At 42.4% G+C, this 27,892-nt stretch overlaps 1 protein-coding gene across 4 annotated transcripts in view; it reads left to right on the top strand.

Annotated features, from left to right (window-relative positions):
- The window catches only part of si:dkey-172j4.3 (diacylglycerol kinase delta), a 137,824-nt gene that overhangs the window by 76,575 nt on the left and 33,357 nt on the right, over positions 1-27,892 (top strand). For all 4 annotated transcript variants that reach the window (XM_082977556.1, XM_082977557.1, XM_045721860.2 and 1 more), the window contains 15 exons: positions 8,351-8,461; positions 9,094-9,174; positions 9,411-9,515; positions 13,690-13,822; positions 14,198-14,304; positions 14,655-14,780; positions 15,235-15,337; positions 15,982-16,141; positions 16,754-16,862; positions 17,031-17,170; positions 17,939-18,023; positions 22,842-22,933; positions 23,640-23,739; positions 24,520-24,674; positions 24,881-24,957. In XM_082977556.1, the coding sequence (XP_082833682.1) occupies positions 8,351-8,461; positions 9,094-9,174; positions 9,411-9,515; positions 13,690-13,822; positions 14,198-14,304; positions 14,655-14,780; positions 15,235-15,337; positions 15,982-16,141; positions 16,754-16,862; positions 17,031-17,170; positions 17,939-18,023; positions 22,842-22,933; positions 23,640-23,739; positions 24,520-24,674; positions 24,881-24,957 (1,684 nt within the window). The remainder of the gene's footprint in view (positions 1-8,350; positions 8,462-9,093; positions 9,175-9,410; positions 9,516-13,689; positions 13,823-14,197; positions 14,305-14,654; positions 14,781-15,234; positions 15,338-15,981; positions 16,142-16,753; positions 16,863-17,030; positions 17,171-17,938; positions 18,024-22,841; positions 22,934-23,639; positions 23,740-24,519; positions 24,675-24,880; positions 24,958-27,892) is intronic.

The raw sequence follows: 27,892 nt of genomic DNA, 5'->3' as shown, positions 1-27,892 counted from the left end.
CGGCCAAGGCAACAAAGGAGTTGCTCAAGAAGAAGCACATTAAGGTCCTGGAGTGACCTAGCCAGTCTCCAGGCCTTAATCCCATAGAAAGTCTGTGGAGGGACCTGAAGGTTCGAGTTGCCAAACGTCAGCCTCGAAACCTTAATGACTTGGAGAAGATCTGCAAAGAGGAGTGGGACAAAATCCCTCCTGAGATGTGTGCAAACCTGGTGGCCAACTACAAGAAACGTCTGACCTCTGTGATTGCCAACAAGGGTTTTGCCACCAAGTACTAAGTCATGTTTTGCAGAGGGGTCAAATACTTATTTCCCTCATTAAAATGCAAATCATTTTATAACATTTTTGACTTGCGTTTTTCTGGATTTTTTTGTTGTTATTCTGTCTCTCACTGTTCAAATAAACCTAGCATTAAAATTATAGACTGATCATTTCTTTGTAAGTGAGAAAACGTACAAAATCAGCAGGGGATCAAATACTTCTTTCCCTCACTGTACCACCTGCACTGAGAATGGCAAAAAGCTAAAAGTTTGACCAGCTCTCACTGTTTCATCCACACAAGGTTGTACAGAGACAGAGGACACTGAATCAAACAGCCTACCAGATGATATAAAGTGCTCATTGAAACAATTCAGCATTTCAGTTTTGTCATATACAGCAACAAAGTCCTTCAATACACATGACAGTAATTCATTAACATTACTTTTACCAGACATAGACTTAATAGCCTTTCAAAACTTTCTAGGGTCATTCAGGTTATCAGTGGTAACAGACATAAAATATTCGGACTTGGCCTTCCTGAGAAGAAAATAACACTTGTTTCGTAACTGCCTAAAAATAAGCCAATCAGCATCAGAACATGATTTCCTTGCTTTCGCCCAGGCTAGATTACGGTCATGAATAATACAAGACAGCTCAGAAGAAAACCATGGATTATCCCGCCCTTTAACCCTGAACCTGCTGAATGGGGCATGTTTGTTTACTATTTGGGAAAAACCATCATGAAAGAATTTCCAGGCAGTTTCCACATCAGGGATAAGCTCAATCTTGCTCCAGTCAAAATAAAGCAAATCATGAAGGAAAGCCTGCTCATTAAAACACTTCCAATTTCTCTTACGAATAAAACGTGGGTTTGTCTTAGGAACCTTAGTATTTCTAATAGCAACAACAGCACAATGGTCACTTAAATCTTTACAAAAAACACCAACCGCAGAATATTTATGTGGAACATTTGTCAATATCAAATCAATCAGGGTAGATTTTTCTGGGCATTTAAGATTTGGGCGAGTGGGTGAGTTAATCAACTGGGTAAGATTCATAGAATTACAAAACATTTTTATATCATCAGACACCGGCTTTAACCAACACCATTTGAGATCACCAATCAAGATAATGTCACTGTAAAGAAGTTTAGACATAAGGTTAATCAGAGAAGAAAATGCATCACCGAGAGCAGAGGGGGGACTATAACACCCAATCACAGTTATAGAGAGACCCTTTGAAACCTTAATATTCAAAGCAAGAAATTCCAACTGTTTACAAATAGTTTCAGACTTTGCCACACTTACAGGGAATTTAGTTTTTACATATATAGCCACACCCCCACCTTTCTTAACTCGATCAGTGCGATAAACATTGTAACCACTTATACAAATATCCTTATCAAAAACAGACTTGCTGAGCCAGGTTTCAGAAAACACAATTCCATCAGCATCAGTTGATTTAGCCCAAATCCTAACCTCATCAATTTTTGACAACAGGCTGCTGCGTACATTTAAATTAAAAATACCAAAACCAGATCTTGATTTAAAATCAGCGGGAGTTTGGAGACATTGCATATCAGGGCCAGGGTTAGGTTGCACGTTACCTGATATCAACAAAAGAAGAATAACTAGGCACCTCTGTTTAATAACCTTTAATAACCTTTTTCAGTCATATCCAATACCAGGAGTTTCAAATTCCAGTCTTTCAGTGATGCTGTGTCTGCACGTATTTATTACAATTATACACTTCAACAGTGTTTACCACTCCTGCTCCTGGGACATCAATGGTTACTATGCAATAGACTAGAGACATTATTTAACTAGTTTAAGGCTGATTTGTAATTCATATATACAGAAATATAATTTAAAAAACTGTACACTACACTTCCTATGCATCATGTAAATACTCTAAAACCGGTTCATCTCAATATTTTATTTATATTTAACCTTCATTTAACTTTATTTAATAGCCAATTTCCTTAATCTGCATTGATCTGATAAACACAGGACAGGTGTAGTATTTCATCAAATGAGACTTAATTTCAACCAGTAGAGAATGTGAAACGATGTATTGAAAGAAGTACATTTTCCAAGTGTTATAAATACATAATACATGCAATATAAATATTTTAATTGTAATATTATATTATAAATACAAGTTCAATCTGTACTTCAATGCACATCTGGTGTGCATTATAAAAGCAGAGGAAGAAATAGGAGGTGGTGAGAGAGGTTTAAAAGACAGAAAGGGAAAGAGGTAAGAACAGAGGAGCAGGGAAGACAGAATATGATTAATGAATCACAGTGCTACCCTAACATTCTCTCAGTTTATCACAATTAAATAATAGTGTCTCTAGTGGTGTCTCCTAACCAGCCTTTGGCTCCCAGTCGGCCCGAAGGTTATCTTAAGAGCGGGTGAGTGGCGATGACTGGACTGGGGGTTGGCATCCTCTCTCACATCAAAACATACCTGCAGACGAGAAACAGATGGAGAGAGAGAGAGATAGCATCTTTAAGCCTTGTGTTTTTTTTTTATTCTAACACTGTCAGTCATCATAATCATCAGGAGGCGAAATGCAAAACGGACCTTGGATCATTAACTCTGGGACTACTACATCTCTATCTGTATTTCAAAGTAAAGCATCTCTTTAATAATGCTTCCTGTTGACCTGACCAAGTGACCTCTCACCTCTGATCTTGCTGTGCCCCCTATGTAGGCAGTTCAGATGCGGGAGGGGTTCACCAACACAGCTGATATAACGTAGAGGATTTTAGAGAAAAGGGAAGAGAGGGATGAAGTGAAGGAGAGAGACTGTTATTGAGAAAATAAGGTAGTTAAAGAGACAGTACTCAACAGGAATCTGTGTGTGTGGCCTCACCTGGTGTCCACACTAAGTGGTTGCAGAGTACTTTATGCTGAAAAACATGCACCAACACTATAGTGTAGTTATAGAAATAATGAAGTGTCTTTGTGTTCTTCATGCCTCTCTCTCCCTCTTGCCTATTCTTTGAAGGTGGAAGGAGCTACAGTTATACACCTGAGCCTGCTTACTGAACAACACAATCCATCAATCAGATTGATTCACGAGTGTGTAGGTGTGGGTTATAAGGACTACAATTGTTCTACATTTTTTCAATAGGGGTGGCTTAAAATAGCCTGTTTTGTTTTTTTACAGACATCACACTCTTACCTTAACAGCCCCCTCACCTGAGAAGTAGAAATCAAAAGCAGAGAAACTGGGAATTGAATAACTGCAGTTGACATAGCTAGGTAAATGGAAGAATACTCTTATTGCAATGTGGATGGCTCTTAAAAGAGCCTTTGGTTGTGCATAGTGTAGTCTATGGAGTTGCCAGGGAACAGCACCCTCCTTGAAGAAGTCGGAGGTGAAGATCTCCCGCACACGGATTGCCTCTCTTGCTGCGTTGTTGGACCCCATCCTTGAAACATCCCGCAGAGCAGCAGACTTCTCCTCTGGCACACGGCGGCAAGTTGGTCCTCGTGTCCATCCTCATGAAGTTACGCAGGACACAGGTAGCCTTCACACGCCTGAATTCCCCCAGGAGGCAACCCAGATGGCCCTGGTCAAACAACCTTGCAGTGCCCTACACGGTAACTGTAGGCAATCGTTTTGAAGGAATCTCCAGTTACAAGGTATCTGTAGGAATATGGAAGATAATGTCATTATTAGAATTGTTCATCACCAGGTCATTGTGGATTACTAAAGTATAATATCCCTGATAACAAATCATGATAACATTGGATAGATAGATGCATGTGCACACACATGTGCATTTTTAGCATGTGACAATAGCAGGATCATATCAAGTATAGCATCATAAATTAATACATAAATACCACTTGAAGCTTGATGATGAGTTGATCGTTTCAATCAGCTGTGTAGTGCTAAGGCAAAAACAAAAATGTTCACCCCTTTGAGTCCCGAGGACTGAGAACCACTGTTCTTCATTGGGACCTCTTCATCTGCAGACAGGCTTTCAGCTCTCTGTATCTGAGGATAGAAAACCTCACAAGAAACAGACTTCATTATACTCAAGTTAGACCGCACTGAATATTACATTACTATTATCTCCGTTCTCACTTCTAAGGACTGGAACTACACAAAAGTACCTTTCAATTCCAGATTAGCCTACTCTCTCACTTTTACAGTTGGGGCTGTTATCCTTTCACCCTCATCCGTGGCTGTTAGCTAGCTACCTACAAATGCATTTGGAGTTAGTTTTTTACAGTGATAAATACATCAAGATAGCTAGCTAATATGAAGTTAAGTAGCTGGTGATATTTAATTAACTTAGCTAGCTATCTATACAGTATTTAACGTTGGCTAGATAGCTAGCTAGCTACGTTAGCAGCTAATTTGAGTTAGCCTGCACTGTAGCTAGTCAGCTAATAATAATACATCGTTTTTTTTAACATTTTCGAAATGTGTCTACTTACTTGAATAAGTTCTCCCAGCCATGTGGACAGTTGGAAACATGGCAGCAAAGTTTGTTTGTCATCAGAGCGTTTTAGAACATATTACTATTTACATGTTAATAAATTCATGAAATGGAGAATGGATTGAACTATTTACCCATTTAATAACCAGACCTTCATATAAACTTGCAATGCTTAATTCTTGACGCACAATCGAACGTGCTGCTATATGCTGCCATATGCTGCCTGCACGCCCACAAGCAAGCCACTCTGGGCGGCCTAAGCGGCACACAGCAATTTACTGTGTGCTAATGTACATGAGCCATCAGTCAATCCGGAAAATATCAAGAACTTTGAAAGTTTCTTCCAGTGCAGTCGCAAAAACCATAAATTAACAGAAACATCTCAACATCAACTGTTCAGAGGAGACCGTGTGAATCAGACCTTCATGGTCTAATTGCTGCAAAGAAACCACTACTAAAGGACACCAATAAGAAGAAGAGACTTGCTTGGGCAAAGTAACACAAGCAATGGACATTAGACTGGTGGAAATCTGTCCTTTGGTCTGATGAGTCTAAATTTGAGATTTTTGGTTCCAACCACGATTCACAGTTCCAGTTAGCAGGTGTTCTAAAGCCTGTTGTTACCATTCCCCTTTAATGAATTGGGAAAATGGCAAGGAAAAGAGAGGAAATGAGAGCTTTCATGACATCAGAGACAGTCTTTAGACGTGTGTGTGAGTATTTGTGTGTCTGTTTGCCAGGATAGATAGCTGAGTTATGACAGTTAAAAGGTCCAATCTGCTATGCAAATTCTGACGTGTCTGACGTATCTACACTTACCACCCAGCAGAGTCCCTTGAGCAGTGCCCAGCTTTGAACACACACACACACACACACACACACACACACACACACACACACACACACACACACACACACACACACACACACACACACAGTGAAGGTGTGAACAGCCCTGTGAAACATATGGGGCCATTTTCACCTTGTCCACCAGGATAGTCAAACACACCACACTCTCACACATGCGCTGTCAAACCTGTCAGTTTGTGTGTGTTCACCCATAGTGATTCGCTGTGGGGGGGACGCACATGTCTTCGTGCCTGTCTCCCTCAGGACATATTTAGGGGTGGCGCTGACACACAGGGCAGCATGCCACTGTTAAACCTGTCACTGATGTCTCTCTCTGTCTCTCCCTCTCTCTCCCTTTCTCTCTCTCTCTGTCTTAGTCTGCATATACACTGAGTGTACAAAACATTAAGAACACCTGCTCTTTCCATGACGTACTGTAGACTGACCAGGTGAATCCAGGTGAACGCTATGATTCCTTATTGATGTCACTGGTTAAATCCACTTCAGTTAGTGTAGATGATGGGGAGGATACAGGTTAAAGAAAGATTTTTAAGTCTAGGGGACAATTGAGACGTGGATTGGGTATGTGTGTCATTCAGAGGGTGAATGGGCAAGACAAAATATTTAAGTGCCTTTGAACAGGGTATGGTAGTAGGTGCCAGGCGCACCAGTTTGTGTCAAGAACTCCGACGCTGCTGTGTTTTTCACGCTCAACAGTTTCCCATGTGTATCAAGAATGGTCCACCACCCAAAGGACATCCAGCCAACTTGACACACTTGTGGGAAGCGTTGGAGGCAACATGGGCCAACATCCCTGTAGATCGCTTTCGACACCTTGTAGAGTACATGCCCCAATGAATTGTGTCTGTTATGAGGCCAAAAAGGGGGGGGGGGGGGGGTGTTCCTAATGTGTTTGTAATGTTTGGTATACTCGGTGTACGTACTTTCACTTATATCTCGTTTCTGCCCTTTTAAGGCATGTCAAAATACATAGCTTGCCTTACCCTATTCTATTTTTATGTCACGTGTAGCATTCTTAGACAAAGATGAAATCATGTACAGTACCAGTCAAAAATCTGAACACACCTACTCTTTCAAGGGTTTTTCTTTATTTTACTATTTTCTACATTGTAGAATAATAGTGAAGACATCAAAACTATGAAATAACATAGTTGCCTTAATGCCTTGATGACAGCTTTGCACACTCTTGGCGTTCTCTCAACCAACTTCATGAGGTAGTCACCTTGAATGCATTTCAATTAACAGGTGTGCCTTGTTAAAAGTTCATTTGTGGAATTTCTTTCCTTCTTAATGCGTTTGAGCCAATCAGTTGTGTTGTGACAAGGTAGGGGTGGTATACAGAAGATTGCCCTATTTGGTAAAAGACCAAGTCAATATTATCGCAAGAACAGCTCAAATAAGCAAAGAGAAATGACAGTCCATTATTACTTTAAGTCAGTCAATCTTGAAAATTGAAAGAACTTTGTGCAGTCGCAAAAACCAACAAGCGCTATGATGAAACTCATGAGGACCGCCACAGAGTTACCTCTGCTGCAGAGGATACGTTCCTTAGAGTTACCAGCCACAGAAATTGCAGCCCAAATAAATGCTTCATGAAAACCAAGAAACACGAGCAATGTACGTTAGACCGGTGGAAATTTGTCTTTGTTCTGATGAGTTAAAATTTGAGATTTTTGGTTTCAACCGCCGTGTCTTTGTGAGACGCAGAGTAGGTGAACGGATGATCTCCGCATGTGTGGTTCCCAACGTGAAGCATGGAGGAGGAGGTGTGATGTGTGGGGGTGCTTTGCTGGTGACACTGTCTGTGATTTATTTAGAATTCAAGGCACACTTAACCAGCATGGCTACCACAGCATTCTGCAGCCATACGCCATCCCATCTGGTTTGCGCTTAGTGGGACTATCATTTGTTTTTCAACAGGACAATGACCCACACACCTCCAGGCTGTGTAAGGGCTATTTGACCAAGAAGGAGTGTGATGGAGTGCTGCATCAAATGATCTGGTCTCCACAATCATCCGACCTCAACCCAATTGAGATGGTTTGGGATGAGTTGGACCACAGAGTAAAGGAAAAGCCGCCAACAGGTGCTCAGCATATGTGGAAACTTCCTTCAAGACTGTTGGAAAAGCATTCCAGATGAAGCTGGTTGAGAGAATGCCAAGAGTGTGCAAAGATGTCATCAAGGCAAAGGGTGGCTACTTTGAAGAATCTAAAATCTAAACTATATTTTGATATATTTAACACTTTTTCGATTACTACATGATTCCATATGTGTTATTTCATAGTGTTGATGGCTTCACTATTACTCTACAATGTAGAAAATAGTTCAAATAAAGAAAAACACTTGAATGAGTAGGTGTGTCCAAACTTTTTACTGGTACTGTATGAGGAAGTTGTCTGTAAGTTGTTGCCATATCGACTTGTGCTGGAATGTTGCTAGGTGACAAAGGGCATCATGCATGCCAATGTGTTTCCCTAAATATATCTTGGAAACTTTCCCGGCATTTGGAGCCAATGAAACTGAATGAAATGATTTGAATAGTTATGCGTCTTGATTATATCTTGCATTACATAATCTCACCCACACACATAGACATCATGAAGCACACACACACACACATCCTCTCTCTCTACCCCCCCCCCCCCCCACACACACACACACACACACACACACACACACACAAAACACTCCACCCAACATCCCATCCCTCCGTGCCCTATCTCAAGCCCCTCTCTCTCTCTCTGTCTTCTCCATAGAAAAGTGTAAAGGAAGGGATCCTATTGAAACAGACCAGTTCTTTCCAGAGATGGAAGAGGAGGTACTTCAAACTGAGAGGCCGGACACTTTACTATGCCAAAGACTCCAAGGTAACTGTGTATAGGTTTATTACTCCAATTATTATTATTTTTTGACCGGGCCCAGAAATCTCTTGGATGTGCAAGCTGTCACTTTTTTCACATGATTAAGTATGTGGGTGTAGTTAAAGGTTCAAATCATTTCTGAGTAACAATTAAATACTTTACTGATATTTGCTTCAAGCAAAATGGTCCAAAATAAACAAAAATTGCTTCTTAGCAAAGAGAGATTTCTCAAGCTAAAATTTTGTTAGGACTGTCTGGAAGTGGTCTGAGTGGGGAGGGCAAAACTGAAAACTAGTTGTTATTGGCTGAGAGGTTTGGATTCTCTTTCTTATTGGTCTATTAACTAATTTACCACCTGGTGATGTCACCAGGCAGACCACAACTCCATCCCACCAAAACAGGCTGAAATTTCAGGCAATCTTTTCAAACAGCTCTTACACTAAAGGGGCATAATCATAATTGTCACAATTCCCCAGTATTATTCCAACCTCATAGTGTGGAAATATATATAAAACACCGTTTTTGACTGCAATGGGCATTTAAGACTTTTTTTCATTCATAGAGGATGATTAGATGCTGTCTGTTTTGTTTATGGTTGTGTTTAACTCGGTCAATTTTTTTTGCTTGTTGTCCATCAGTCTCTGATATTTGACGAGGTGGACCTATCAGACGCCAGCGTGGCCGAGACCAGTACCAAGAACATCAACAACAGCTTCACGGTAACCATGATGACACACTACCTCTACCGTAACCATGACTACAGCTACACAGTAACCATAATGACCACCATGACTACACATTTCCAATTTTATTACACTCTTCACTGCAAAACTGTAGGACTGTGTAAGTCTTTGTAAATCTACAGTACTATGTATTCTTATACAGCCTGTCCCTCCCTCCCTATCTCTCTCTCTTCCTCTCCCTGTCTCTCTCTCTCCACCCCCCCTCTCTCCAGGTGATCACTCCATTCAGGAAGTTGATGCTGTGTGCTGAGAGCAGGAAGGAGATGGAGGATTGGATCGGTGCTCTGAAGTCTGTACAGAAATGGGAAACGTACGAGGTAAACACTAGTCCTCTCATCCCTCCATCCCCTCAAGCTTTTATCTTTTAATCCTTCCATTCGTTCATTCATTCTCACCCTTTTGCTTTTGACTATGCTTTTGTTTTATTCTACAGTCCTGTTTCTGGTATTTACCTGTTCATTTCGAATACATTTAGTGGTAGCAGTGGGTACTTCTCATCAACTAAATTGGTAGCATTTAGCATTCAGCCATTTCGTACCATTGGTACAAAGTTATGCATCTGTGTTGTATTTGCTTTCATACAGTAAAGTGAAAACTCTCTACCTCTTTTACACATTTCAAACCAATACGTTTTTCCGCCAACTTTAGCCTCCCACCAACGTTTTGCAGACTTTTCAATATAAATGAAAGGTATTGCCGGGACAAGGCCTCTGCTTTTATTTCCGCCAACTGACCTAGTCATGATTGCGGTAATGTTCTGCCTACAGCTTAGTATGAAATGAAACCGTAATGCTGAGACGGCATAGGTATGCACTACGCTCTTAAGCTCTTGATGGTTGCTAGGCAGCGCCCGTTACTACTATCCTCCTGCCAGTTCTAAACTTTATGAGGCATGTCATTTCACCCATCTCTTCTCATAGCCCACCACATGCACTGTTTTCTTAACCACAACTGGATGGGTCCATAAAGAATTACTGTGGTAATAAATATTGTAATAAAGTAGGCTAATGCAATTGAAGGTATCAAATTGTTGCTTATTGAAACTCCCAAAGTCACCCCAATTGTTATAATACATTTGAAGCAATAGCTTACCCGCCTATGTTCAATTATCTCAGCACCGTTTCACGTTGCTTTGAGACAATTATAGGGACTCATCTTGATAAATGAATCAATGTCAGATTTTTCTTTTCACTGAATCTCCGTTTGGATATTGGTTAGGCTACAATTAGGCTCTGGAAATGTTAGCGAAGTTGAGGTGAGTGCTGCTCATGATCATCTTGTTTAGTTGGCTCATTTATTTTCACTGATCACAACATTTTGCCAGCATGTTATGTAGCTTAACAAGTGGATTATTTTGCTCTTCACTCGCAGTCACCTAGTAGCCTAGGCCTCCTCCCAACCAAAAGCCTGTGACTTGTCTTAATCAATCAATGTGATTTTTGTTTCACTGAATATCCATCGGTATAATTGGTTAATTCTCTGGCTGGGTAAATACACTATATATACAAAAGTATGTGGACACCCCTTCAATTTAGTGGATTCGGCTATTTCAGCCACACCCGTTGCTGACAGGTGTATATAATCGAGAACACGCCATACAATCTCCATAGACAGACATTGGCAGTAGAATGGCCTTACTGAACACCTAGAACTAGAACTGCCCCGGTCAACTGTAAGTGCTGTAGTTGTGTAGTGGAAACGTCTAGGAGCAACAACGGCTCAGCTGCGAAGTGGTAGGCCACACAAGCTCACAGAATGGGACGCAGAGTAATGAAGCGCGTAGGGAGTAAAAAATCGCATGCCCTTGGTTGCAACACTCACTACCGAGTTCCAAACTGCCTCTGGAAGCAACGTCAGCAACATAATAGTTTGTCGGGAGCTTCATGAAATGAGTTTCCATGGCCGAGCAGCTGCACACAAGCCTAAAGTCACCATGCGCAATGCCTAGCGTGGTGTAAACCTCGCCGCCATTGTACTCTTATGCATTCTCTGGAGCGATGAATCACGCTTCACCATCTGGCTGGTAATGGACGAATCTGGGTTTGGCAGATGCCAGGAGAACGCTACCTGCCTGACTGCATAGTGCCAACTGTAAAGTTTGGTGGAGGAGGAATAATGGTCTGGGGCTGTTTTTCATGGTTCGGGCTATGTCCAGTGAAGGAAAATCTTAACGCTAAACCATACAATGACATTCTAGACGATTCTGTGCTTCCAACTTTGTGGCAACAGTTTGGGGAAGGCCCTTTCCTGTTTCAGCATGGCAATGTCCCCATTCACAAAGCAAGGTCCATACAGAAATGGTTTGCCAAGATCGGTGTGGAAGAACTTGACTGGCCTGCACAGAGCCCTCAACCCCTTCAAACACCTTTGGGATGAATTGGAACGCCGACTGCGAGCCAGGCCTAATCGCCCAACATCAGTGCCCGACCTCACAAATGCTGTTGTGGCTGAATGGAAGCAAGTCCTCGCAGCAACGTTCCAACATCTAGTGGAAAGCCTTCCCAGAAAAGTGGAGGCTGTTATAGCAGCAAAAGAGGTACCAACTCCATATTAATGCCCATGATTTTGGAATGAGACGTTCGAAGAGCAGGTGTCCACATACTTTTGGTCATGTAGTTTAAGTGGAGTTGGTATAGCTCATCTATTCATTTGCTCATCTATCACTGATCAGAGACATTTAGCAAGTGTAGGCCTATTATTTTGCTCTAAAAGCCTGCAGAGGTTGTGAAATATGAACACAAGACTCACAAATGCTTTTGAAAATAGGATTTCTATTATTTTCAGTCACTATCATGATGAAGATACTCTCAATGTAAGACCCTACACCTGCTCCCTAACAAAGTGAAGTGAGTGTAAGAAAGAGATGAAACATGGACATGCTTTTTTGCATGGGCTTGGGCTCTGTTTCAGAATTTCACTTCTTTATATGACAGCGGATCCACACGTTCCCATGACACAAGTTGTGTGGGAAAAATACTATTTGTATTTTATTCTGTTATATTCCATTATATTCATACTACAAAATATACACTCAGTGGCCAGTTTATTATGTACACCCATCTAGTACAGGGTCGTAACCCCCTTTACCTCAAGAACAACCTGAATTCTTCGGAGTATGGATTCTATGTTCAGATAGGCTGTGGCGTTCAAACGTTGCATTCCCCACACCATTACACCACCACCACCAGCTTGTACCATTGACACCAGGTAGGCCATGTACTCATGCTGCTTACACCAAATCCTGACTCTGCCATCATCATGATGCAGCAGGACCCGGGATTTGTTGGACCAGGCAATGTTTTTCCACTCCTCATTTGTCCAGTGTTGGTGATCGTGTGCCCACTGGTGCCACTTCTTCTTGTTTTTAGCTGATAAGAGTGGAACCCGGTGTGGTCGTCTGCTGCAATAGCCCATCCGTGATAAGAACCGACAAGTTATGCGCTCCGATGTACCATTCTGCGCACCACTGTTGTACTGCACCGTTATTTGCTGTTTGTGGCCCACCTGTTAGCTTGCACGATTCTTGCCATTCTCCTTCGACCTCTCTCATCAACGAGCTGTTTTCGCCCACAGGACTGCCGTCGACTGGATGTTTTTTGTTTGTCGCACCATTCTCGGTAAACCCTAGATACTGTCGTGTGTGAAAAGCTCAGGAGGCCGGCCGTTTCTGAGATACTGTAACCAGCGTGCCTGGCACCGACAATCATACCACGCTCAGAGTCGCTTAGGTCACTCGTTTTGCCCATTCTAACGTTCAATCAAACAGTAACTGAATGCCTCGATGCCTGTCTATCTGCATGTCTGTAGAAACAAACCATTCTCGTGAACGGGGTGTTGAGTGTGTGTTAACTGTGATCGGGGCAGGTGTGTCTTGTCTGTTTTAATGAACAAAATAACGAACCTCTGATTTCATTCATTTGGATGTAACATAACAAAACTCGAAATATGCCATTCTATTGTTTTGAAAATAAATTGTATTAGTCTTATAATGTTTCTTAGGACCTGCCTAAACGAATTCAAAATGTATTTATTTTTGACGGTGTATATTCACTGGATGTAATAAAATAGATGCCCGCCCACATCTGCACATCACTACTACCACTCATCACGTCATGCCGGCATTTGCACGGGAGGTATAAAAGGCGTATGCAGGCAAGAATATGGTATAAATGGACCTGTCTGTAAGGGGGTCATATAAACATTGCCCAATTTCTTTTACAGGCAAAATACCGTAAATCCTATGTGAAAGCAGTATTTCTCTCTCTCCCCCCTATCGTGCTTCCTTCTTGTAGTCCTGTGTGGTTTAGTTGGTAAGAGCATGGTTGTCGTTTCAATTCCTACAAGGATTATCACACATTCTTAAAAATGTACTTACTCCTTGTAAGTGGATTTGCGTAAAAGGAGCATATTCTTCTCTCTCTCCTCTCCCTCCCTCCCCCCCTCTCTCTCTCTCCCTCCCCCCATCTCTTCTCCCTCCATCTCTCTCTGCAGGCCAGTCTATTCAATATGGAACATTTTTCTGGGATGCATAACTGGTACGCCTGCTCCCACGCCAGACCCACCTTCTGTAATGTGTGTAGAGAGGCCCTCTCCGGAGTCACCTCCCATGGACTGTCCTGTGAAGGTACACACACACACAGACACACACACCACCTTCTGTCATGTCTGTAGAGAGGCCATCTCCGGAGTCACCTCCCATGGACTGTCCTGCGAAGGTACACACACACACAGACACACACACCACCTTCTGTCATGTCTGTAGAGAGGCCCTCTCCGGACTCACCTCCCACGGACTGTCCTGTGAATTAACACACACATACCCTCAAGCACACTATTTTCATTCATGCAACTTTACATCCACAGCTTTAATTCAAAGCAATGAAACAGGTTCAAATTAGTTTTTTGGTTTCTACACAAACACTCTCTCTCTCTCTCTCTCTCTCTCTCTCTCTCTCTCTCTCTCTCTCTCTCTTTGCCTCATTCTCTCTCCCTCCCCCAGTGTGTAAATTCAAAGCCCATAAGCGATGTGCAGTGCGCTCCACCAACACCTGTAAATGGACCACGCTGGCCTCCATAGGAAATGACATCATGGAGAACAACGAAGGGGTGGGTAACACAAAGTCTCTTTACACCGAAATGTTTTTTTCATTGAATTAGCAGCATCGTCTCATGCTTATTTAAACACTGATCAAGTGAAACAACCTAGCCGGTCTAAGCCGCTGCCTCCACAATATGTTATCAGTGCAAGCGTGGGGGTTCGAATCATATCCACTGCTATTCTAGTACATACTCTCTCCCTGTCCTCCTACCTTTCCTGTCAGTATTTCACTCACATTTCTAATGAATATGGAATAATATGAAAGAAGTGTGACTGTCATACAGTAAGGCTTTAAAAAAGGAATAACAAGTAAAAGATATCTTACATGTGTACATATTCGATATGTGCGTGTTCACAGGTCTCCATGCCTCATCAGTGGTTAGAGGGGAACCTACCAGTCAGTGCAAAGTGTATGGTGTGTGACAGGAACTGTGGCAGTGTCAGGAGACTGCAGGACTGGAGATGTCTATGGTGCAAGGCTATTGTGAGTCTATACGCGCGTACACACACACACACACACACACACACACACACACACACACACACACACACACACACACACACACACACACACACACACACACACACACACACACACACACACACACACATACACACACACACACACACACACACACACACACAGTATCTGAACATCACTCTTCAAGCCAAAAAAACATCACACACTCCATCATAAGCTGTGGTGTCCAAAGTGATGCTACAGGATTCTGGGAAAGTGTTAGATCTAAAAGGTCATTGGATGAAATTGTCACCTTTCTAACATTCTAAATGCCAGCCCTGATTCATGGTGTGTGTGTTTGTGTGTGTGTGTGTGTGTGTGTGTGTGTGTGTGTGTGTGTGTGTGTGTGTGTGTGTGTGTGTGTGTGTGTGTGTGTGTGTGTGTGTGTGTGTGTGTGTGTGTGTGTGTGTGTGTACAGGTGCACAGCAGCTGTAAGGAGCAGATGGGAAAGGCGTGTCCTCTGGGTCAATGTCGGGTGTCAATCATCCCTCCCACAACCCTCAATAGTATCGACTCTGACGGTGAGATACACACCCCACACTTTCTCTCTCTTTCTCTTTCTCTCTCTTTCTCATACCCCACACTTTCATTCAAACGCTATCTTCTTCTTCTTCTCGCTTTTCCTTACTGACTTTTCCTCGCTTGAAAGTTGCTAGGAAAGGAAAAAGGCCAAATCTCAGAAACAATCCGAATGCATCTGTAAGGGAACATTTTTGTGTCTGAAGATATAGCCTTGAATTGTACACAGTATACATCTTCTCTGCTCTATCTTGGTTTGTGCAGGTGACTGTGACTTCCTCCTCAGACCAATTGGCAGAACCCCCAGAATATTTTCTGGAAGTTAAGATAGGAGACATTGAGAAACTGAGCCCGCGCGATAACAGATAACTGCAAGAACCAACCCTATGAACCATGCCTATGTAGCTTTTCTGTGTAGCAGTATATAAGAGGACTGAAGGGACCGCCCTGGCGGAGCTTGTGGCAGACTTGTACTTTGTACGTGTGTTTGTTGTAACCTCTCCAGTTAACTGATAATAAAGAGTGATTCATTTAATATTGACCTCAGGTGTCCCTGGTGTTGAATTTCCGCCACACACCCCAAGAGTGAAGACAACCACACACCTACGACCCCAAACTAAACCTGTATTTTTATCTTTCTCTTCAGGCTTTTGGAAGGCCACCTCTCCCTCCTGCACCTCTCCTCTCCTGGTGCTGTGTAACTCTAAGAGCGGAGACAACCAAGGGGTTAAGTTTCTAAGGAAATTCAAACAGCTGCTCAACCCAGCACAGGTCTTTGACTTGATGAACGGAGGACCACAGCTGGGGTAAGAGTGCGACATCTTGGTTGTGTTATAATGTATTTGATTGATAACCGTTAGATAACACTTTACTTTAAGCCTGCCAGGTATAAGGCTTTATAACTTGGTATAAGCACGTATGAGCCTTTATTAATGTCTATCAAAGGTTCATAATACTGGTATTTATTCAGGATCATTATGAGATGATATTAAGACATTAAAAGGAGGTTATACATGCCCATGACGTCTCTTAATGCATTATAACGGCATCAGGGACTACAGATGAAAGTTAGCTATCTAGCTAAATCTGGGGCAATAGCATGTTGTACATAGTCCCTGACAGATAAACAACAGAAATTCAGAGTCATTATACCTGCTTTAAGTAAAGTATTATGCCCTGATGAAGACAGCTTGTCTGTCAAAACGTTGGTTATTAGGTTATATTCAATTATTGCATCTGAGCTCCTAGAGTGTGCAGCTCTCCTTTTCTTTTTCAAGTGAAGTATTACCAATCTTTCTTGTTAATGTTGAACATTTGTAACAATCTTTGACTATTGACTATGAGAAGTGCTCCACTGATACCACCTCTCTCCTTTCCTTTCTCCCACTATCCTCTGTCTCTCTCCCCCTCTTTTCCAGTCTGCGTGTGTTCCAGAAGTTCGCTACGTTTCGTATCTTGGTGTGTGGCGGGGACGGCAGTGTTGGCTGGGTCCTGTCTGAACTGGATAAACTCAACCTGCACAAACAAGTAAGTCTAGAAGAGAGAGACGGAGAGAGAGACAGAGCGAGAAAGAGAGAGAGATCAAATGTGGAAAGATAGAGAGCGATAGATTCTGATCAGTAACAGTCTCTTCATATGTCTGTGTGTATATATATTGATCTCTGTTCTGTGTGTTTCATCCCCCCCCACCTCCAGTGTCAGCTAGGAGTCCTCCCTCTGGGTACAGGTAATGACCTAGCCAGGGTGCTGGGATGGGGAGGACTATGTGATGATGATGCTCAACTGCTACAGATCCTGGAGAAGCTGGAGAGAGCCACCACCAAGATGCTTGACAGGTAGGAGCGAGAGAGAGATGAGGGAGGGGGTGAGAGGGAAGGAGGAGAGGAGAGGAGAGAGGTAACTATATGTGCTAGAGCAAGATTTCGAGACTACATTGAATAAAGGGACGCTAAAAGTTACATAGGCAATTACAGTGTAGTTATGAAAGGTATTTTTATAACTGCAATAATGCCATGACAGGCATTTACAACTAAAAGGTATTTACTATCTGATAGGTATTTGCTATCTGAAAGGTATTTATTATCTGAAAGGTAATTATTATCTCAAAGGTACAGTATTTATTATTTGAAAATAATTGACTATCTGAAAGGTATTTACTATCTGAAAGGTATTTATTATCTGAAAGGTGTTGACTATCTGAAAGGTATTTATTATCTGAAAGGTATTTATTATCTGAAAGGTATTGACTATCTGAAAGGTATGTATTATCTGAACGGTATTTACTGTCTGAAAGGTATTTGCTATGATACTGGGACAGGATGTTGAGTCACAACTCATGAACATTAAACTGTAAGTGATAACATACAGAATATAAATCTGGACTTTCCAAACTGTATCTTCTAAGACTGGATGAGCAACTTTCTCTATGGTTGTCAAACTAGAGAAGGATTAAGGTAATCTGTTTAGTCTACAGATAAATGATGAGGTCAATATGTTGAGTGAGTCAGAAAAACTGTCAGTGTCATTTGTCCCGATTTCATGGGTTGATACACTGCTATTTCCTGGCATTTGACATCAGTGTCTGTTTGTGTTTTTGTTCTCAGGTGGAGTGTGATGACATACGAGCTGCCTACCAAACACTATCCCATGGTGAAGGAAGACGATTTTAGTCCCGACTCCCCCTTGCAGGTACGTAGGGCTCAGGTTTGAGCCAATATGACACCACAGTTTTTCTAAATACACAAGCTTTATCATGAAACCGTCTGTTTCTCTTTGAGCCAAAATGACACCACAATTTCTCACAATACAGAAGCTTTTCCATGAAACTGGTTGTTTCTTTAAGCCAAAATGACACCAGAGTAGTTCTAAATACACAGGCTTTATCATTAAACTGGTTGTTAATAAGTCAGTATTTGGACTATTTGTGTCACGTTCGTCTGAAGATGAAGGTGACCAAGGCGCAGCGTGTGTATCGTTCCACATTTTATTATAACTGTGAAACTATGCAAGACATACAAATAAACAAAACAACAAATCGTGACGAAGAGGTGCAACACACACTAACTCTAAATAATCTCCCACAAAACCTAGTGGGAAAACCAACAACTTAAATATGATCCCCAATTAGAGACAACGATGACCAGCTGCAACTAATTGGAGATCATCCCCCCCAAAAAACAACATAGAAATACAGAAACTATAGAACCCCACATAGAAATACAGAAACTAAACAAAACCCCCAACATAGAAACAAGAAACTAGAACCAACATAGAAATAAATAAACTAGACAAAACCCCCTGTCATGCCCTGACCTACTCTACCATAGAAAATAAAAGCTTTCTATGGTCAGAATGTGACAATTTGTGTGAAATGCCCAATAATGTATGTGATATCAACAGAGAGGTATATTTTCTGGGTGACCATCAAGCTGTCCACTCAAAAAGAAGCTTCAAGATGCCTATAATCTGGTTCAGGTTATCAGTCAACCTACCAGGGTATATACAGTACAAACTGAACAGGAACTAAATCATCCATGTGTATTGATCATATCTTTACTAATGATGAAGAAATTTTCTCTAAAGCAGTATCCACACCCATTGGATGTAGTGAACATAATGTATTAGCCATATCTGGAAAAAAGTTCCAAAGACTGGACCTAAAATTGTGTATAAGCGATCATACAAGGCAAACATACAGTAAATTGAGCAATCACGTAACTAAACTAAACATAATGAAGAAGAAACTATACTATGGAGCAAAGATAAACGATATAAAGAATGATAGTAAAAAGCTCTTGAGTGCCTTAATGAAATTCTAGGCAAAAATACTAACTCGGCTCCATCCTTTTTTTTTTTTTTTCATTCTTAATTGAGGCAGATGGCTTGTTCATAACAAAACCCTTTGATATTGCCAAACACTTGAATCACATTTTTGTTGACAAGATTAGCAAACTCAGGCATGACATGCAAACAACAAACGCTGAGCCTTCATATTCATGCATAACGGACAAAATAATGAAAGACACGCATTGCAGTTCTGAGTTCCGCAAAGTAAGAAATTGTTGGTATCTATAAATAAGGACAAGCCATCTGGTACTGACAACCTGGATGCTAAATTGCTGAGGTTGGTAGCGGAATAGATTGCGACTCCTGTTTGCCACATATTCAATTTAAGTCTAGAAAACAGTGTTTGCGCTCAGGCCTGGAGGGAGGAAAGGTCATTCCACTGCCCAAGAATAGCAGGGCATCCTTTAAAGGTTCAAACAGCCAACCAATCAGCATGTTACCCGTGCTTAGCAAACTTTTGAACAAGATTGTGTTTGACCAAATACAAAGTTATTTAACAGTTAACAAATTAACAACAGACTTTCAGCATGCTTGTAGGGAAGGGCACTTAACATGCTCGGCACTTACACAAATGACAGATCATTGCCTGAAAGACATTGATGTAAGAAGATTGTGGGAGCTGACCAAATTAACATAGAAATGTGACATATGATCTGTCATTATCATTGAAAGGAAGTCTAAGAAGTGGTACATCTGTTCTATGTGCACTATTTCTATGCTTCCCGTGCTTAAGTTTTGTTTTTGCGTCTTTTACTTTCGTTTTTGTACACCAGCTTCAAGCAGCTGAAAATACTTATTTTGGGTTATGGAAAATATTTTTCACAGCGGTTTAGATGGTACAATGATTATCTACACTGTACTTGCTTAGACAAACAATTAGAATTTTAGCAACCAGGAAATAGCGGAGTGATTTCTGCATAGTGCATCTTTAATGGAAGCCTCTCTAATGCAAATTTGGTTGAGTGTGGTGTACCGCAGGGTAGCTGGCTTGGGCCATTATTGTTATTATTATTAGTGTCTATGTACGCTGACGACTCAACAGTATATATGTCAGCTAATACAGTAAAATAAATAAATGACAGCCTTAATATAGAGCTCCAGTCAGTTTTAGAATGGGTAACTATATAGCAATAGGCTGGTGCTAAATATCCAAAAAACTAAACGCATAGTTTTTGGGACAAATCACTCGCTCAACCTTATACCTCATCAAGATCTATTATTGAATAATGTGGCGATTGAGCAAGTTGAGGAGACTAAACTGCTTGATTGCAAGCTGTCATGATCAAAACATATAGACTCAATGGTTGCTAAAATGGGAAGGTGTTGCTCTGCTTTCTTGACATCTCAGTCGACCAGACAGGTCCTATTGGCCCTAGTTTTCTCGCACCTGGACTACTGCCCAGTTGTGTGGTCATGTGCGGCAAGAGGGTCATAGGTAAATTGCAGTTGGTCCAGAACAGAGCAGCACATATTGATTGCACTTAGATGTACACGGAGGCGAATGTCAGTAACATACATGTCAATCTGTCCTGGCTCAAAGTTGAGGAGAGATTGACTTCATCACTATTGGTCTTTGTACGAGGTGTTGATGTGTTGAAGGTACCGAACTGTGTTCAAGCAGTTGGCACACAGTTTGAACACTTATCGGTACAACACAAGTTATACAATCAGGTCTTTTCACATTCCCCAGGTCCAGAAGAGAGGCTGGGAAACGCACAGTATTAAATAGAGCCATGACTACATGGAACTCTCTGCCACCCCAGGTTATTCAAGCTAGTAATAAAACCATATTTAAAAAACTGATAAAAGAACACCTTACGGCATAACGGGGTCTGTGAAGAGACACAGCCATTTTGATATATTTTGTATTGTAATTTGCACTGTATTATGTAGGTGGGTGGCCTTGTACGAATCCTTGGCTTGTGTGACCTACAAGGCAGGAGCCATCTCCTGTTTCTGAAGCGTGAGGCAAAGGCAGCATTATGTAGTATTATGTACAGTGCCTTCGGAAAGTATTCAGCCCCCTTGACTTTTTCCACATTTTGTTACGTTACAGCCTTATTATAAAATGGGTTAAAGAAAACTATTTCCTCAGCAATATTCACACAATACCCCATAATGACAAAGCAAAAACAGGTTTTTAGACATTTTTGCTAATTTATTAAAAAACAAAAAACAGAAATACCTTATTTACATAAGTATTCAGACCCTTTGCTATGAGACTCGGAATTGAGCTCAGGTGCATCATCCTGTTTCCATTGATCATCCTTGAGGTGTTTCTACAACTTGATTAGAGTCCACCTGTGTTAAATCCAATTGATTGGACATGATTTGGGAAGGCACACGCCTGTCTATATAAGGTCCCACAGTTGATAGTGCATGTCAGAGCAAAAACCAAGCCATGCGGTTGAAGGAATTGTCCGTAGACCCCCAAGACAGGATTGTGTCGCGGCACAGATCTGGGGAAGGGTACATTTCTGCAGCATTGAAGGTCCCCAAAAACACAGTGGCCAGACGGAAGCCACTCCTCAGTAAAAGGCACATGACAGCCCACTTGGAGTTTGCCAAAAGGCACCTAAAGAATCTAAGACCTGGTCTGATGAAACCAAGATTGAACTCTTTGGCCTGAATGCCAAGTGTCACGTCTGGAGGAAACCTGGCACCATCCCTACGTTAGAGCATGGTGGTGGCAGCATCATGTTGTGGGGACTGGGAAACTAGTCAGGATCGAGGCGATGATGAATGGAGCAAAGTACAGAGAGATCCTTGATGAAAATCTGCTCCAGAGCGCTCAGGACCTCAGACTGGGGCGAAGGTTCACCTTCCAACAGGACAATGACCCTAAGCACACAGCCAAGACAACGCAGAAATGGCTTTGGGACAAGTCCCTGAATGTCCTTGACTTGAACCCGATCGAGCATCTCTGGAGAGACCTGAAAATACCTGTGCAGCAATGCTCCCCATCCAACCTGACAGAGCTTAAGAGGATCTACAGAGAAGAATGGAAGAAACTCCCCAAATATAATTCTTAGCTTGTAGCATCATACCCAAGAATACTCAAGGCTGTAATCGCTGCCAAAGATGCTTCAAGAAAGTACTGAGTAAAGGGTCTGAACTCTTTGAATACTTATGTAAATGTAATATTTTTTTACTTTGTCATTATGGGGTTTCTGTGTAGATTGATGAGGGGAAAAAACTATTTAATCCATTTTAGAATAAGGCTGTAACCTAACAATGTGGAAAAAGTCAAGGGGTCTGAATACTTTCCGAAGGCACTCTATATTATGTTCTTATATTATGTATTTTATTTGTTGTGTTTTGTTTCCTGTTTGAACCCCAGGAAGAGTAGCCAGTGCCTTGGAGAGTCTAATTGGGGATCCCAATAAATACTACTACTAACACTACTACTCTCTGAGCCAAAATTAAGCCACAGTTTCTCTAAATGCACAGGATGTATCATGAAACTGGTTGTTCCTCTCCTCTCAGGTCCATATCACTCAGTTTTCATAGGGCTCATGTTTGAGCTGACGTACCGACACAATTTCTCAAAATACATAGGCTTTTACATGTAACTGGTTGTTAATCTCTGAGCCAAAATGACACCACAGTTTCTCACAATACACAGGCTTTTTAATGAAACTGTCATACCTCTCCCCTCAGGTCCACATCACTCAGTATGCAGACTCTGTGGCCTCCCACCTCACCAAGATCCTGGACTCCGACAAACATACGGATGTCATATCCTCTGCCAAGTACGTGTAATGCATGCTGGGATAGCCCAGTCCTCCAGATGTGATGGGGGGATGGAGGAGGGATATGGGTAGGTAAGGAGGAAGGATGAGCGGGAGGGAGAGATTGAGAGAGAGGGAGGGTGGGATATTGTCTGAATGTCATGGGGATGTCTGGAGTGAAGGAGAAGGGAGTAAATCAGAGAGAGGGAGTGTCTCTGAAGAGGGAGGGAGTGGGGAAGGCTAATAGAGAGAGGAGAGAGGGAGGGTGTCTGTGTGTGTCTCTGTATTGATTTTCTCCTCTGCCAAGGGCACTGCTCAGTCCCTCTGCCAGCTGGGTCCTTACACAAGATTAAACCTTACTTAGTACACTACTTGGGGGACATTTGAAGTGCATTAGACTAGAGACACTACTTAGGGGGCCTCCTTAGCACTGTAGAGTGTACTACTGACATCGTCTGTGCAATAGGGAATGACATGTCTGCTCTATGCTTATACTGTGTACTTATCTCGCTCACCTGAAATGTGAAGTACAGTATGGTTTATTGACTTTACATACATAATACAGGAATGGAGAAATATATTTCACACTTGTATCTCTCACTCTCTTCCTCTCTCTCTTCCTCCATCCCACTCACCCCCCCTCTCTTTCTCTCTCTTTCTCCATCTCTCTCTCTCTCCATCCCACTCACCCTCTCTCCTTCCCTGTCTCCATCCCTCTCTCCTGCAGGTTTTTGTGTGGAACGGTAAATGATTTTGTAGCGGAGGTGGGGAGAGCATACGAGAGAGCTACAGAGAACAAGGAGGAGGCAGACGCTATGGCCAAGAAGGTGTGTGTGTGTGCGTGCATGTGTGTTTCTGCATGCATAAATGTGTGTGTCTTACGTAACAGGTTGTATAATGCGGATAACAAGTGGGCAGAGAGAGGTGGGTAGTGGTAGAGGAGCATCTAGAAAATTTTAAAGTTTGAGGTTTCATTCCAAATGGCACCCTATTCACTTTATAGTGCGCTACTTTTGACCAGACCTGTATGGGCCCTGGTCAAAAGTAGTGCACTGTATAGAGAAAAGGGCTCCATTTGGGACGGAGACAGAGGCATTCTCTCCTCTCTAACTGTCTCGAAGCAAAGTGTAATATGCAGTATGTTTAACCCTGAATATTTTTTAAACGTTCATATTTTTAAACAATCCTGGTTCTACAATATTTACATAAAGTACCTATTGTGTTGTATTTTTATGATGTCATACCGTAGTATAGAGTTAATCCAATTTGAACTCTATGAGAAGCTGGACAGTCTGGTGAAGGGTTTGGGTTAGTGTTTATCTCTCCCTCAGTGTGCCTTGTTGAATGAGAAACTGGACAGCCTGGTGAAGGGTTTGGGTTAGTGTTTATCTCTCCCTCAGTGTGCCCTGTTGAATGAGAAACTGGACAGCCTGGTGAAGGGTTTGGGTTAGTGTTTATCTCTCCCTCAGTGTGCCCTGTTGAATGAAAAACTGGACAGCCTGGTGAAGGGTTTGGGTTAGTGTTTATCTCTCCCTCAGTGTGCCCTGTTGAATGAGAAACTGGACAGCCTGGTGAAGGGTTTGGGTTAGTGTTTATCTCTCCCTCAGTGTGCCCTGTTGAATGAGAAACTGGACAGTCTGGTGAAGGCTCTGAGTGAGGAGGCTGATGCCCAGGTGGTCCCAGCCGGCAGTGTGCCACCCCAGGATGGGGACCAGGAGAGGGGTACAGACACTACCGGAGGGGAACCCCGGCCCCCATGCAGGTTAGGGTTGAGGTCAATTCACGTTTACCTCACTCAATGGAGGAAGTGATTTGAAATTAATATTTAAAAAATGTAAAAACGTATTAAATAAATAGCTTATCTTTTTCAGTTGGATTGATTGCCTTTTTTCAATTATTGAATTGGAATTTCATTTTACTTCCTGAATTGACTTACTTGAATTTGAATTGTCTCCAAACCTGCCATAGGTCCAGAGAACAGCTGATGCTGAGAGCTAACAGTCTGAAGAAAGCACTGAGACAGATCATAGACCAGGCTGAGAAAGGTACAACACACACACACATAAACACTTATATATAGAAACAAACATACATTATATATACAAAATTATGTGGATTCAAATTAGTAGATTCAGCTATTTCAGCCACACCTGTTGCAGACAGGTGTATAAAATAAAGCACACAGCCATGCAATCTCCATAGACAAACATTGGCAGTAGAAGGGCCTTACTGAAGACCTCAGTGACTTCAACATGTCAATGTCATAGGTTGCCACCTTTCCAACAAGTCAGTTTGTCAAATTTCAAATCAAAATCAAATGTATTTATATAGCCCTTCTTACATCAGCTGATATATCAAAGTGCTGTACAGAAACCCAGCCTAAAACCCAAACAGCAAGCAATGCAGGTGTAGAAGCACGGTGGCTAGGAAAAACTCCCTAGAAAGGCCAAAACCTAGGAAGAAACCTAGAGAGGAACCAGGCTATGAGGGGTGGCCAGTCCTCTTCTGGCTGTGCCGGGTGGCGATTATACAGTGAGGGAAAAAAGTATTTGATCCCCTGCTGATTTTGTACGTTTGCCCACTGACAAAGAAATGATCAGTCTATCATTTTAATGGTAGGTTTATTTGAACAGTGAGAGACAGAATAACAACAACAAAATCCAGAAAAACGCATGTCAAAAAGTTTATAAATTGATTTGCATTTTAATGAGGGAAATAAGTATTTGACCACCTCTCAATCAGAAAGATTTCTGGCTCTCAGGTGTCTTTTATACAGGTAACGAGCTGAGATTAGGAGCACACTCTTAAAGGGAGTGCTCTTAATCTCAGTTTGTTACCTGTATAAAAGACACCTGTCCACAGAAGCAATCAATTAATCAGATTCCAAACTCTCCACCATGGCCAAGACCAAAGAGCTCTCCAAGGATGTCAGGGACAAGATTGTAGACCTACACAAGGCTGGAATGGGCTACAAGACCATCGCCAAGCAGCTTGGTGAGAAGGTGACAACAGTTGGTGCGATTATTCGCAAATGGAAGAAACACAAAAGAACTGTTAATCTCCCTTGGCCTGGGGCTCCATGCAAGATCTCACCTCGCGGAGTTGCAATGATCATGAGAACGGTGAGGAATCAGCCCAGAACTACACGGGAGGATCTTGTCAATGATCTCAAGGCAGCTGGGACCATAGTCACCAAGAAAACAATTGGTAACACACTACGCCGTGAAGGACTGAAATCCTGCAGCGCCCGCAAGGTCCCCCTGCTCAAGAAAGCACATATACATGCCCGTCTGAAGTTTGCCAATGATCATCTGAATGATTCAGAGGACAACTGGGTGAACGTGTTGTGGTCAGATGAGACCAAAATGGAGCTCTTTGGCATCAACTCAACTCGCCATGTTTGGAGGAGGAGGAATGCTGCCTATGACCCCAAGAACACCATCCCCACCGTCAAACATGGAGGTGGAAACATTATGCTTTGGGGGTGTTTTTCAGCTAAGGGGACAGTTCAACTTCACCGCATCAAAGGGACGATGGACGGGGCCATGTACCGTCAAATCTTGGGTGAGAACCTCCTTCCCTCAGCCAGGGCATTGAAAATGGGTCGTGGATGGGTATTCCAGCATGACAATGACCCAAAACACACGGCCAAGGCAACAAAGGAGTGGCTCAAGAAGAAGCACATTAAGGTCATGGAGTGGCCTAGCCAGTCTCCAGACCTTAATCCCATAGAAAATCTGTGGAGGGAGCTGAAGGTTCGAGTTTCCAAACGTCAGCCTCAAAACCTTAATGACTTGGAGAAGATCTGCAAAGAGGAGTGGGACAAAATCCATCCTGAGATGTGTGCAAACCTGGTGGCCAACTACAAGAAACGTCTGACCTCTGATTGCCAACAAGGGTTTTGCCACCAAGTACTAAGTCATGTTTTGCAGAGGGGGTCAAATACTTATTTCCCTCATTAAAATGCAAATCAATGTATAACATTTTTGACATGCGTTTTTCTGGATTTTTTTGTTGTTATTCTGTCTCTCACTGTTCAAATAAACCTACCATTAAAATTATAGACTGATCATTTCTTCGTCAGTGGGCAAACGTACAAAATCAGCAGGGGATCAAATACATTTTTCCTCATTGTAACAGAACATGGCCAAGATGTTCAAAAATGTATGCCCTGCTAGAGCTGCCCCAGTCAACTGTAAGTGCTGTTATTGGGAAGTGGAAACGTCTAGGAGCAACAGCGACTCAGCTGCGAAGTAGTAGGCCACACAAGCTCACAGACCACCGAGTGCTGAAGCACGTAGCATGTAAAAATTGTCTGTCCTCGGTTGCAACGTCACTACCGAGTTCCAAACTGCCTCTGGAAGGAAACTCAGCACAATAACTGTTTGTCGGGAGCTTCATGAAAAGGGTTTCCATGGCCGAGCAGCTGCACACAAGCCTAAGACCCTCATACGCAATGCCAAGCGTCGGCTGCAGTGGTGTAAAGCTGACCACCATTGGACTCTGGAGCAGTGGAAACGCGTTCTCTGTAGTGATGAATCATGCTTCACCATCTGGCAGTCCGACGGACGAATCTGGGTTTGGTGGATGCCAGGAGAACTCTACCTGCCCGAATGCATAGTGCCAACTCTAAAGTTTGGTGGAGGAGGAATAATGGTCTGGGGCTGTTTTTCATGGTTCGGGCTAGGCCCCTTAGTTCCAGTGAAGGGACATTTTAACGCTACAGCATACAATGACATTCTAGACGATTCTGTGCTTCCAACTTTGTTTGGGGAAGGCCCTTACCTGTTTCAGCATGACAATGCCCCCATGCACAAAGCGAGGTCCATACAGAAATGGTTTGGAAGAACTTGACTGGCCTGCACAGAGCCCTGACCTCATCCGCATCGAACACCTTTGGGATGAATTGGAACGCCGACTATGAGCCAGGCCTAATCGCCCAACATCAGTGCCTGACCTCACTAATGCTCTTGTGGCTGA

The sequence above is a fragment of the Salmo salar genome, chromosome 07 (assembly GCF_965601325.2).
Source record: "Salmo salar chromosome 07, fSalSal1, whole genome shotgun sequence".
NCBI lineage: Eukaryota > Metazoa > Chordata > Actinopteri > Salmoniformes > Salmonidae > Salmo > Salmo salar.
The sequence above is the reverse complement of the archived record's forward strand: the minus strand, read 5'-3'. Positions and strand labels throughout refer to the sequence as shown.